Source organism: Narcine bancroftii, chromosome 2 (assembly GCF_036971445.1).
Source record: "Narcine bancroftii isolate sNarBan1 chromosome 2, sNarBan1.hap1, whole genome shotgun sequence".
Lineage (NCBI taxonomy): Eukaryota > Metazoa > Chordata > Chondrichthyes > Torpediniformes > Narcinidae > Narcine > Narcine bancroftii.
The window spans coordinates 241,504,180-241,518,877 of record NC_091470.1 but is presented as its reverse complement, the minus strand read 5'-3'; the positions used below and the strand labels follow the sequence as shown (position 1 = coordinate 241,518,877).

Here is a 14,698-nt window from a genome sequence, read left to right as displayed (position 1 = left end):
TTGAAGAGTACAGAAAATGCTCAAGAAGGACATCAGGAAGGGGAAAAAAAGACATGAGGTTGCTTTGGCAGATAATGTGAAAGGGTTTATACAAGTATATTAAGAGTAAAATGTTGTTCAGGGAAAAAATTGGTCCCCTAGAGCAGGGGTGTCAAACTCAAATTCACGGAGGGCCAAAATTAAAAACTTGGACTAAGTCGAGGGCCGAATTAAATATTTATTGAAAATTTTCAACAACATCTGCATGTTTTCTCTTCTTTCAACATATGTAATATTAAACTTTTTCTTATTAAAATAAATGTTTAATAATAGTTTTGGATAAACTCTTTCCAGAAGCATTAACAAATGAGAAATAAAATATTCAATAAATAATATTTCTCTATAGAGGATTTGTCAAATGTTGCTAGTGTGCTGTCGAATAGTAAAATCTGAGGTCTATTGAGAATGTGGGAGAATAACATGATTCCTGAAACAATTAAATGGGTGACTGATTGTGGGCATGAACTCTAGCAGGGTTATTTGCCATGCCCTTTTTCCATTGGTACAGATATCCTTTGATTTACACACTTTTCAAGTTTTATGCCTAATGAGCTTGTATCCAGGTGCAGGACCATTTTTAACCAGGAATATATTTATCACTGTGACATGAAACTATTGGAAGATCGTTTTATCCTGAGATTAAAGTTCATAATCCTTACTCAGGCCTGTGTGCGGGAGGGCGGGGTTTGCGGGCGATCGGGTTGGACAACGACAGTGCGGGGGCATCGGCTCTCGCTGCAGGGCGGTATCTCGGCGGATCAGCGGCCCCGTCACTGTGAGTTGCAGGGCGGCATCTCGGCGGATCAGCGGCCCCGTCACCGTGAGTTGCGGGTCGGCCTGCGGCAGGGAGGGGGAGTGGGCAACGGTCCTGGCGAGGTCAGGCCTGAGGCCTCCGGTTCCGGGCACTGGGAAGCGGCCTTGGCTTCCCCTGACACCGGCCAGGCCCCAAAACCAGAGTCCACGGTGAGACCCTGCAACGTAAACAGAGGAGGTGGGGGCGATTAGCAGGCTGACGTCAATGCATTCTGGGATTTGTATTACTGTGCATGCGCTATACTGGCGCGGCGGCCAGCGGGCCACCTCTAATACATTTTTGAAATGATCTTGCGGGCCAAATATAATTATATCGCGGGCCAGAATTTGAAATGTGTGCCCTATGCCATCGGAACTCTGTAATTAGTAAGGGATTGCTTAAGGTGGGATGTGAGTGGGAAGGAAAGGGTGAGAATCACTGCTCTAGACCCAATTGTTACTGAAATATTTTGCTTGAGAAAAATTGTCATTGGCCCATTTCCTTTAGCATTCTGAAACCGTGCACATGACGAGTCAATGAGGGATGATTAAAGCAGTGGTCTTCAAACTTTTTATTCCCAGCCACAGACCACCTTAAGCAATCCCTTACTAATCACAGAGCACCAATGGCACAGGGACGCGAGTGGAAAGAAAAAGTTTGAGAACTGTTGTTTTGTGGTAACTCCACATCTGATTAGGTTAATTGTTAGGCAAGTTGTCAGAGAAGAAACCCCCCCCCCCCACCCCAAGAAAGGCTTAAATCACAGGAACAAAATAAGCTTCCGTCTCACTGCTCCCAATCTTACACACAGTCCTGATGTGGAATGTGCGGTCACAGCTCCACGTTCACCCGAGTTCAGGTGCTGTCTGTGTGGAGTTTGTACGCTCTCCCCTTGTCTTGGACCAACAGGTCGGTCGCCTGACGAAGGCACCCGAATCCCCCATTGAAACGCCGGTGTCCGGGGCGGTGGAGGAATTGGCTGAGAAGAGCGCGTTGCTCCCACCCCCCTCCCATGGTTGGAGAGGGATTAAACTGCGATCTCACGGCGCCGGGCCCGTCTCCAACAAAAGGAGCGGGAGGCAGGGTCCGCCGTGCACGGAGCGAGAGGGAAGGCATCGCCAACGAGACGTTCGGTCCGGCGTCACCGCTGAAGCGCAGACCCAGCGAGGATGGTCCCCAACTCCAGCCGCGTCTGTGTGTCCGGGAGCCGGGCGGGCTGAGTGCGGCGCTCCGATCCCCGGGATTCGGGACTCTGAGATCCCTCCACACCTCCGGCGTCTTCATTTTCACCTTCAGTGTGCATGCGCTATACTGGCGCGGCGGCCAGCGGGCCAACTCTAATATATATTTAATGTGATCTTGTGGGCCAAATATAATTATATCGCGGGCCAAATTTGGCCCGCGGGCCAGAGTTTGACATGTGTGCCCTAGAGGATCAGAGTGATCAACTATGTGTGGAGCCTTAAGAGATGGGGGAGATTGTACGAACAGAAATGTCAAGATATGCAGATTAAGGAGGAGGAGGTGCTTGTTGCCTTACAGCAAATAAAGGAAGATAAATTCCCCCGGGCCAGATATGATATTTCCTCAGACCTTGAGGGAAACTAGTGGAGAAATTGCAGGGGTCTTGACAGATATATTCAAAATGTCCTTAGCCATGGGGGAGGTGCCAGAGGTTTGGAGGGTAGCTCGTGTTGTCCTGTTATTTTAAAAAGGCTCCAAAATTAAACCAGGTAATTATAGAGCCTAATGTCAGGAGTAGGTGAATTATTGGAAGGAGTTCTTAGAGATAGAATATATAGGCTTTGTGCATGGTAGGTCGTGTTTAACAAATCTTGTAGAGTTTTTCGAGGTTGTGGATGTTGTCATTATGGACTTTAGTAAGGTCTTTGACAAGGTTCCACATGGGAGGTTAGTTCAGAAGGTTAAGACACTAGGTATCCATGGAGAAGTTGTAAACTGGATTTGAAATTGACTGTGTGGGAGAAGACAGAGAGTGATTGCTTCTTGGACTGGAGGCCTGTGACTAGTAGTGTGCCTCAGGTATCTGTGTTGGGACCATTGTTGTTTATTGTCTATATCAATAATCTTGATGATAATGTGGTAAATTGGATCAACAAGTTTGCTGATGACACAAAGATAGGAGGTGTTGTGGTCAGTGAGGAAGAATTTCAAAGCCTGCAGAGGAATCTGGACTAACTGGGAGAAAGGGCTAAAAAATGGAAGATCGAGTTTAATGCAAACAATTGTGAAGTGTTGCATTTTGGAAGGGAAAACCAAGGGATGGCATTCACAGTAAATGGTAGGGCACTGAGGAGTTCAGAGGAGATCTGGGAATACAAATACATAATTCCCTAAAGGTGGTGTCGCAGGTGGACAGTTGTAAAGAAAGCTTTGTCATCTTAGCCTTTATAAATCAAAGTTGGAATGTTGTGTTGAAGTTGTTTAAGACATTGGTGAGGCCAAATTTGGAATATTGTGTGCAATTCTGGTTGCTTAACTACAGGAAGGATATCAATAAGATTGAAGGAATGCAGAGATGATTTACTAGGATGTTGCCAGGTCTTCAGGAGTTGAGTTACAGGGAAAGATTAAACAGGACTTTATACCTTGAATCGAAGATGAATAAAGGTAGATTTGATAGAGGTTTACAAGATTATGAGAGGTATAGACAAAGTGGATGTGAGTAGGCTCTTTCCACTTAGATTTGGGGAGATAAATACGAAAGGTCATAGTTTTAAGCTGAAAGGGGAAAGGTTTAGGGGGAACATCAGGGGAAAGTTCTTTACTTCGAGAGTGTGGAATGAGCTGCCATCTGATTGGGTGAATGTTGGTTTGATGGGAGAAGTCTGGAGGGTTATGGAATAGGAGCTGTCAATGGGACTAGCGGAATGACTAGAAGAGCCAAATGGCCTGTTTTCTGTGCCGCAGCATTCTGTGGTTCATTGAAATGCTGCAAAAACTATTGATAATAAAGCAAGTGTGTTCTATAATCAGAATGAAAGTGATGTGACAATGATTTATAGATTACGGTATACTTCTGTTTTACTTGAATTATTGTGGAATTATTATGAAGTTTGTATTGTGTCAATTCAAAATGGTGTAGCACATATCTCTTTGGTTAAAAAAAAATTATATTTTCAATGGTTACTAACACCAACTGGAAGTTACAATTGTCTGTCATTCACAATGGTAAAATCCCTGGTTATATCTAAGTCTGACATAATGCATTCTGTGCTTTTATAAGCAGGTTTCCTATGGTGATTTTCTTTCCCCCAAAATCCTGAAAATTCCATTGAAATTTACTAAATTTTTTCTTGTACTCTCTATCATGAATGAACAATGAGGTTGAAAAGATTATTTTGTTGCATTAATTTTAAATTTCTTCATTCTTTTGAATACTATTTTTTTCATTTATTTTGCAGGTCAGATGAATGGGTGTTGAAAGGAATCTCTGGATACATTTTTGGCCTTTGGATGAAAAAAACATTTGGTGTTAATGAGTACAGACACTGGATTAAAGAGGTAATACAAACTGGTTTGAATATTCTAAGTGAACTAGATATAGGATGACACTTTGAAAGGAACTTCCAGCAAATACTCTACCTTGCAGGAAAAGGAAATTAGATAACATCTCTGAAACCTACAGTGGGCAAAACTCCAGAATAAAACTAAACTAAATCCAGTTAATAAAAGCATTTATATTTCCAGCCAAGTGCAATGAATGAAAGGTTATGCAAATTATTTATAAGATCAATCCTATTGAAATTGTCAACTTCAGGAGGGCCTGGGGGGGGCCACGCTCCACTGACCATTGGCAACTTGACTGTTGAGGTTGTCAAAGAGTATCAAGTTTCTTGGAGCACTTGGCAGAGAATCTCACCTAGTACCTTAACACTAGCTCTGTAGCCAAGAAAGCCCAGCAGCACCTCTACTTCCTGTGAAGGCTGAGGAAAGTTCATCTCTCACCCTTCATTCTCACTACATTCTACAGAGGATGTATTGAGAGCATCCTGTGCAACTGCATCACCACCTGGTTTGGAAGCTGTACCTCCTCGGACCGCAAAACCCTGCAGAGGATAGTGAAGTGAGCGGAAAAGATAATTGGAGGGCTCTCTTCCTACCATGAATGACATCTACAACACTCAATGCAGGTGAAAGGCAATAAATATTGTGAAAGACTTCACACATCCCTCATGTAAACTGTTGTCCCTTCTGCCATCAAGTACTCGGGTCCTTGCATCCAGATTGGGTAACAGCTTTTCTCCCCCCCCCCCCCCCCCCACCCAAGCCATCAGGCTCCTGAATTCCCAAAACATTTATGGATAGGGTACCATGGACTGTTAATGTATATATTTTAATATTTTTAACTTCTACTCTAACATATTTATGTAAATATACTCTGTGGTCCTGGAGAAACACTATCTCGCCTATACCATGCGAGCATGGCTTGAACAATAAATAAAGGTGACCTGACTTGAAATTATGCTGTCTTTAAGATTGATTAACAGTAGATATTAATTGGTCGCCAATTTGGTCATCTTTAGTTGTCAATAAGTGCTCTGCTAATATTGAATCCTATCTGAAATCAGTTCAATGTATTAATTGTCTGTAAAAAAAAAACACACACTCAAAATTAGTGAAGGAGAGGGGGATTTAGTTCCCAAAGCCTGGTGTGCAAATGAATCATGTTTTATCTGATCTCATAAAATTTCTTAATTCATTTCCATATCCCTTTGTGTCCAAGAATTTATCATTATATTCTTTTTCAAGTTTGAAGTTTACTGGCAAGAGGAAATGGATTCTTTGTGTACAATCCCAAGCTTTGTGGAATCTGGCATGATTCCTTGCTCTTTTAGAGAGTATGAAGTATTTGCTAATTTTGTTTTTAAATGTGATCTGAAACCAACTCTGATCGGGAGGTCTCAATCAAGTTAGGAGAGATGACCAAAACCTTGTTGTGATTAGAGAGATCAATAGCTAGTGCTTCACTTTCTGAGGAAATGTAGTTCAGATGAGTATAGAGGCAAGGTTGTTCACTTCACAAAGTCTGGAGTTATTATTAACTTATATGCAGTGGTCCTTTGGCAAATCAAATTAAAATGCAGCCATCATTTTTCTGGAATACAAGGTGGTCTCAGCGAAACATGAGGCAGTTTTGGGAGGAGGTAACTGGAAATTGTCCCAGTGGATTAATGGTTGCACAGCAAAGATTTCAAGAGAACATAGAATGTTACAGCACAGTACAGGCCCTTCGGCCCTTGATGTTGTGCTGACCTACATATTCGTTGTTTAAAAAAAAGTATTAAATCCTCCTTACTCCATAATCCTATATTTTTCTTTCATCCATGTATCTGTTTAAGAGTCTTTTAAATGCCCCCAATATTTCAGCCTCCACCAAAGCATTCCAGGTACCTACAGCTCTGTTTAAAAAACTTAGCCCTGATGTCTCCCCTAAACCTTCCTCCCTTAACTTTGTACTTGCGTCTTCTGGTGTTTGCTGATTCTGCCCTGGGAAAAAGGTGCTGGCTCTCCACCCTATCCATGCCTCTCATAACCTTGTAAACCTCTATCATCTCCTCTCATCCTTCTACGCTCCAAAGAGAAAAGCCCCAGCTCTACTAACCTTGCCTTCAAAGATTTGTTTCCCAATCCAGGCAACATTCTGGTAAATATCTTCTGTACCCTCTCCATAACTTCCACATCCTTCCTATAATGAGGTGACCAGAACTGAACACAATACTCTTTAAGTGTGATCTTTTCAGAGATTTGTAGAGTTGTAATGTGACCTCTCTACTCCTGAATTCAATCCATCTATTAATGAATCCCAGTATCCCATAGACCTTCTTAACTATCCTATCAATCCACGCGGTGACCTCGAGGATATATGGATTTGAACCCCAGGGCCCTTCTGTTCATCCACACTCTAAAGTAAGCGACGATTAACCCCTGTACTCAACCTTCTTGTTTGTCCTTCCAAGATGCATCACCTCACACTTATCTAGATTAAAATACATCTGTCACTTTTCTGCCCAACTCTGCAATCTGTCTTTATCCTCTTGTAACCTTCAACAACCTTCAGCTCCATCCACAACTCCTCCAACCTTCATGTCATCTGCAAACTTACTGACATATCCTTCTGCTTCTTCATCCAGGTCATTTATAAAAATCACAAAGAGCATGGGTCCCAGAACAGATCCTTGAGGCTCTCCACTAGTCACCGAGCTCCAGGCAGAATACTTTCCTTCCACTACTACTCTCTGCTTTCTCCCTACAAGCCAATTTTTTAACCACACAGCGAAGCTTCCACTAATCCTATGCTTCATGACTTTCTGGAGGAGTCTCTCATGAGAGACCTTATCCATGTAGACCACACCTACCACCCTACCCATATCAATTTCTTTTGATACTTCCTCAAAAACTTAATTAGACTTGTGAGGCATGGCCTTCCCTTCATAAAGCCCATGCTGACTTATCCTTGAGAAGACTGTCTATCCTTGAGAAGACTGTACTTATCCAAATGTTCATAGATCTTATCCTTAAGAATCCTCTCCATAACTTTGCACACCACTGATGCAATACTCACTAGTTTTAATTCCCAGAATTCTCCTTATTACCTTTTTTTAAACAAGGGGACTACATTTGCCATTCTCCAATCCTCCATCTGTGGCCAAAGAGGATGCAAAGATCATAGCTACTGCCACAGCTATCCCTTCTCTCGCTTCCCACAACAGCATAGAGTATATTGCGCCTGGCCCCAGGGACTTATCAATCTTGATATTTTTAAGAAGATCCAACACTTCCTCTTCCTTAATCTCTACATTTTCCAGCACACAGGGCTGTTCAATTTCAACCTCACCGTGATCAAGGTCTTTTTCTCTTGTGAATACTGACACAAAGTATTAATTTAGGACCTTCCCAGCCCCCTCTGCCTCCAGGCACGTTGACTCCTTTATCGACCTCACCTTCATTCTCATCATCCTTCCGTTGTTCATATATGCATAGAACACCTTGAGGTTCTCCTTAATTCTACATGCCAAGGCCTTCTTATGCCCCCTTCGAGCTCTCCTTTCTTAATCTCCTTCCTGACAACCATATACTTCTCATGAACTCTGTTTCCTGCTTCCTATTTTTAATGTGCATTTCCTTCTTTCTATTGACTGATTGCCTGACCTGTTTTGTCAGCCACGGTTCTCTTTTCCTGCCATCTTTTCCTTGTCCTAGTGGGACAAACCTATCTTGAACCTTGCACATGTGGTTCCAAGACTTCCTCCACATTACTTCTGTGCTTTCACCCTTAAAAATCTGTTTCAAATTTATTCTCGCTAGTTTCTTCTTCATCCCTTCATAATTAGCCCTTCCCCAGTTAAGCACTTTCCCAGTTTGACTGTTTTTATCGTTTTCCATAGCTATGTCAAAGCTAAGGAAGTTGTGGTCACTCTCACCAAAATGCTCCCCCACCCGCAGGTCCGCCACCTGACCAGGTTTAGTCTGCAGAATTAGATCAGTATGGCCTCTCCTCTAGTTGGCTGGTCCACATGCTGTGTCAGGAATCCTTCTTATACAGGTAGTCCTCAACTTACGACCTATGCAACTTAAAGTCATCCCCACGTATGACCAAATTTTAAAAATAAATAATTATAAATAAATAAAATTTACATGATTTATGTTGTATTTCACAAACTATAACAGGGGTACTGGGCGTGTAAGAGCCAAAATGTACGTACTTCTGTTGTTAGTTGGCGTTCCGGGCTAGGTGCGGCCTTCTTAATTTCTGTGCGAATGTGCAAGTCTTCATTATGCGCATGCGCAGTGGGTTCGCGTATTGGAGTTCATTTGGCGCATGTGTGAGAGTTGAGAACGCAAATTCAATGTCATCAGTGTGCTTAAGTCGCATGCCCTAACCAAATGCCAATATGTGAACCTACCATGCATGCATGTTGGGTTCATGTATTGGAGTTTGGTTGGTGCATGTGCTAGAGTTAAGGCTGCGATTTCAATATTGTCAGGGCGCTTAACTCGCGTGCATATTGCCAACTGAACTCTAATATGCAAACCCACTGAAGGTTCACGCATGCGCCAACTGAAGACTCATGCGTACAGGAATCAAGATGGCCGCACCCAGCCCAGGACCCCAGTACGCTGAATTACAAGGTAAGCATGGGCAGAATGTGGAAAGATTCATCAAGGTTGATTGATAAATTCAGGAAGCTTTAAGTTGTTATCTTCAAATGTATGATGAAAAAATTATTTAATTAAAAAGGTGTTTTTTTTAAGACTTCTGTATGCGCATGTTCACAATTCTGACCAACTCTTCGATTCCCATAACGGTGATAGGTTGGGGACTACCTGTACAAACCTGACTAATTCAGCCCCATCTATCCCTCTTGCAGTCAAGTAGGTGCCAGTCAATATTAGGGAAGTTGAAATCACCCATAACTACAACACTATATTTCCTGCACCATTCCAAAATCTGCCTGTTTATCAGCTCCTCGGTGTCCCAAGGGCTATTTGGGGGGGCTTATGGACTACTCCCAGCACAATGATAGATCCCTTCCTATTTCTGACTGCCACCCACACCAACTCAGTGGGCACTCCCTCTTCAGAGTCCTCATTTTCTATAGCTGTGATGCAATCCCTAACCGGAAATGCTACCCTCCCCCCCAACCCCCCAAAACATTTCTACCTCCCATCTTTTTTTTAAAAAACATCTAAACTCCGGTACATGCATCAATGAATCTTGTCCTTCCGCCAGCCAAATTTCAGTAATGGTCACAACATCATAGTTCCACATACTGATCCATACTCTAAGTTCATTCCTTTTATTCCTAATACTCCTAATGTTGAAATATACATATTTCAAACCCTCCAACTGGCTACATTTATGTTTTATCACCTGCATGTACTCCAATTCAGAGCACAGAGCATCATGCTTTTGTTTTTCTACCCTAATCTCTGCACTCACATTCTCATTCCCTTCTCCCCTGCCAAACTAGTTTAAACCCTCCCAACGGCTCAAGCAAACCTACCTGCCAGGATATTGGTCCCCCTCCAGTTCAGGTGTAGCCCATCCTTTTTGTACAAGTCACACCTTCCCCAGAAGAGATCCCAATGATTCACAAATCTGAACCCCTGCCTCTGGCACCAACTCTTCAGCCACGCATTTATCTGCCACAAATTCCTGTTCTTACCCTCTCTGGCATGTGGCTCAGGCAGCAATGCTGAGATTACCACCCTTGAGGTCCTGATTTTTATCTTCTTTCCTATCTCCTGATATCCCCTCTTTGGGACCTCATCCCTACTTCTACTTATGTCATTGGTCCCCACATGGATCACAACATCTGACTCCTTGTCCTCGTTGTCCAGAATGCGATGAACTCAATCAAAAGATATCCCTGACACCGAGGAAGCAACATACCATCCAAGAGCTTTGATCTTGTTCACAGAACCTCCTATCTACTCTCTTAACCAATGAGTCCCCAATTACCATAGCTCTCCTCTTCTTCCTTCTGAGTTGAGGGGGCTAGCCTCTATGCTGGAGATGTAACCTCATAGATGACCTGATAGATTGTTTCCCCCCCCCAACAGTACCGCAAACAGTATACTTATTGAGGGGGACAGCCACAGGGGTGCTCTGCTCTTTCTGCCTCTTCCCATTCCCTCTCCTGACAGTCACACAGTTACCTGTCTCCTGACTTTTAGTGTGACTGTTTCCCTGAAACTCCTCTGCCTCCCTTAAGATCCGAAGATCATAACTGGAAATGGCAGGATCATGCATAAACCAAAAGAGATTAATGAGACCTTCAAGGAATTCTATGAGGGTTTATATAAATCAGAGTTAATGGGGGGGAGGCGGGGGTTCCAATAAAGTCAGCGGGTTCCTGTCTAAATTAGAGTTATCAAATTTAAACCCAGAAGAACAGGAAGGCCTAGATCTTTACAGAAGAAGATATAGGGAAAGCACTGAATTCACTGCAGACTAACAAGTCTCCAGGGAAGGATGGGTTTCCACCTGAGTTTTATAAGGAATTTAAAGATTTACTGATGCCTCTATATGGCAGTGGTAGACCTGGCAATGGAGACCCCATACCCTCCCGGAATCTTTTTCGACAGCATTCATTAGGATGATACTTAAAAAAGACAAAGATTCACTAATTCTGTCTTCTTATAGACCCATTTCACTGCTAAACACAGATTATAAGATATTTGCCAAAGCCCTGGGAAATAGATTGGCAAAACATTTGGTTAAACTAATAAATAAAGACCAAGCAGGCTTTGTTCCAAAAAGAGAGGCAGTGGATGACATTGGCAAACTGTTGAGTATAATGCATCTGGCACAAACCAGAACTGAGAGAGGTTTAACTGTGGCCCTGGATGTGGAAAAGGCATTTGACTGATTGGAGTGAGATTTTCTATTCAAAGTGATTGAAAATTGCGGATATAAATTGGATATGGGTGCTGTACCATGTGCTCAAGGCTAAAGTTGTGGCCAACGGACAAATTTCTCCAGCTTTCCCACTGACAAGATCAAGTAGACATGGTGCCCGCTATCTCCAGCCCTGTTCGTACTAGCCATGGAACAACTAGCCAAAGTCATTTGCCAGGATCCAGACATCAAAGGTTTTAGAGCAGGCCAGGAAGAACATAAAATCAATTTATTTGCCGATGACATACTGATATATCTGATAGACCCAGAAAATTAATTGCCCAAACTGGGCAATGGGGAAATTTCCAGCTACAAAGTTAATTGGGACAAGAGCGAAACCATCCCACTTACTAAGGGGGAATTACAGTCAATGTCAAGATAACTTTTATTTAAAGTGGGCACAATATCTAGGAGTCAGAATAGACAATAACTTGAATAATGTATTTTAACTAAATCAGTGGTGCTCAACCTTTTTCTTTCCACTCATATACTATTTTAAGTGATCCCTATGCTATCAGTGCTATGTGATTAGTAAGGGATTGATTAAGGTGGTATGTGAGTGGGAAGGGAAATTTGAGAATCACTGCTCTGAACCCAATTGTTACTGAAATATTTTGCTTGTGAAAAATTGCCATTGGTCCATTTCCTTTGGAGTTCTGAAACGGTGCACATTATGAGTCAATTAGGTACGATTAAAACAGTGGTTTTCAAACTTTTTCTTTCCACCCACCACTTTAACCAATCCCTTACTAATCACAGAGGACCTGTGGCACAGGGAATATTTAAAGTGGTATACAAGTGGAAAGAAAAAGGTTGAGAACCACTTGGTTACCTGGAAATCTGACTCCTGCCTGAGCATTGCATGCTAGAACATAGAAATGCAAAGCTGTGTTTCCTCTGGAGAAAATTACTTACAACTTGAAAAAAAAGTATGACACTTTAAAAAAAAATTGGCAACCATACTTAAATTCCATAGGAGCTTGACTATAGTGTGGACCATCATGCCTCGCAGCCCTACCTTACCCGTCTGTTCATCAATTGGTGGAGGAGGGGGGTCCATCCCATCCGAACCAGGTAAAGTCAAAAAAAGAAAGCAGCCTGAGCTCTGGCTGCTGTGCCATGACAAACCCATAAAACCCTGATATATGTTTCACACCTTTGTTGTGAGTGTCTTCAATGTGTGTGCAACTGGTTAGTTAAGTTAAATGTTGAGGGTGTGTGGGGGAGGGGGAGGGAGGGGGATGGAAAGAGCTTGAACTCTGCAGAAAATTTTATAGAATTGATCATTGTAAAATATAGTCAATGCTGATACTGTTAACATTGACAAGGATTATGTTGACAATATTTTGTTTAAGTTTGGAAAATCATAAATAAAATATTCAAAAATAAAAGATCCAAAGTTCATCCAGTTTGGTTTCCCTAACTTGGTTTGTCAGGAGCTGCAGCTGGATGCACCTTTTGGAGGTGTAGTCATCTGGAACAAACAAACTGTCCCTGACTTCCAGCATCCTACAACCGGAGCACTGGACTGCCCTAACAACTGCCTTCATTACCTACTCCTAAGTTAATTAAATTAATTAAAGAAACTTACCGGCCTTACCTCACTGGGATTAAGGTCTTCCTCAGCTCGCTGAAGCCTCAAAGCTCCTCTCCTACCCTGGGCTACCCACACACTTGCCGCTTCTCTTTAGTGACCCTTTCTTTTATTTCTCCCCACCAATTATCTCAATTACTCACTCCCACAAGTCAACACTTTACTTAACCCTTTATTCTCTGTGATATTTTTAAACTGTCTCTCTATACTCACCTCTCTGTAAAGACTTTTGCTCCTCCTCTGATGCTCTCACAATCTAAAACTTGAACTTTGAAAGTGGATACTAAAGGACTGAAAAGAATTGGGCAGGAAATTTCAGATACCAGGTTCTCAGTGACTGAATGTGTGGCCATCAGTCCTGATTGATTTAAGAGACCAGAATTTGAGTACAGAAATGGTGTATAGTAAGACTGAAGAGAGGTACAACAAAAAGGAGGAATCTGGCCTTTAAATAATTTACAAACATGCTTTGTAGAAATAATGTTCAATCTGAGTTAGCAAGCACAGGGATGATAGTGAAAAGTAACTATTATATAAGAATATAGGCACCAGAGTTTATTTGATTAATATGATGTTGTAAAATATTTCTGTCTATAGGAACTGGACAAAATTGTGGACTATGAATTGAAAACTGGTGGTGTTTTGCTACATCCAACATTTATTGGGGTGAAAGAGAAAGAAACGTAAGTCATCTTTTATGTGTAATTGATTGATATGGTAGATTACGGGAAGTTCTCCATTCATCAATTTCTCTTGATTAACAAAGCCCAGTTCAATACAGTACCTTTGGTAATGCAGCAAAATTTCCCACACTCAGTTATTGATTTTATGTTCAGGAATTTGTGATCAAGAATCAACCTCAGATTTTGATTATATTTTTGCAGAATTTGTATTTTTTAAGTGTTAATTTCTGTTGATTATATTTTTTTCCCATAAATATATATAGTAAACTCTCCAATATCAAAGCACGTGATGTGTGTATATTTAAAAAATGTTTTCTTACAAAAAACAAACAAAACAAAATAATCCCTCCCCCCTCCCTTGTCACAATATAGATCTACACACCATCAGAGCTCACATTTATGTTGACCATAAAAAATTCTATGGGAAGTCACTGGCAGCATTTATAATTGTCATTTTTATTGTTATAGTTATAATTATAATGGGCTCCTATATGATCCAAATATGGTTGCAATATCTTGATAAATATGTCATATTTATTCTTTAAAAGTTGTATGTAATTTTTTTTCCATAGTTATACAACTTTTCATCTCAGCAGTCCATCGTGCTATATGTAGAGGGGAGTCGGATTTCCAAGAAATTGCAATACATTTCTTAGCCACTGCTAAGGCTGTTTTAACAAATGAAATTTGGAAATGTAGTTAATTTATTGCTTATTTCAGTAAAGTTGCCCAAAAGATAAAGCTCTGTGTTGCCTGTGAAGGCCTCCCCTGTTATCCTTGTTAATATTTCAGTAATATCCTGCCAGAAAGATCTCACCTTCACATACGTCCACGTAGCATGTAAAAATGTTCCTATTTCCATACCACTCCTAAAACACATATCCAATATTTCAGATTTTGATTTATGCAACTTCTGTGGTATGAAATACAATTGATGTAAAAAATTACATTGCACTAATCCATATCTTGCATTTATAATCAATGCTGTGCTGTCTAAACACCAATCAGACCAACATCTTTCCATTATTACAACACCTAGATCTGACTCTTTCTCGATCTCTGTAAACCTGGTTTTGCACTATCATTCTGGAGAGCATAGTACATCTTAGTTATAAATTTAGGTTTATTCCCTAGCCAAATAATTTCAGGTGGGGCCAAACCAT

The 14,698-nt window shown here is 41.5% G+C and overlaps 1 protein-coding gene across 5 annotated transcripts in view; it reads left to right on the top strand.

Annotated features, from left to right (window-relative positions):
- Nucleotides 1–14,698, top strand: part of taf2 (TAF2 RNA polymerase II, TATA box binding protein (TBP)-associated factor) — a 147,694-nt gene that overhangs the window by 26,529 nt on the left and 106,467 nt on the right. For all 5 annotated transcript variants that reach the window (XM_069920591.1, XM_069920590.1, XM_069920593.1 and 2 more), the window contains exons 9-10: nt 4,258–4,357; nt 13,450–13,535. In XM_069920591.1, the coding sequence (XP_069776692.1) occupies nt 4,258–4,357; nt 13,450–13,535 (186 nt within the window). The remainder of the gene's footprint in view (nt 1–4,257; nt 4,358–13,449; nt 13,536–14,698) is intronic.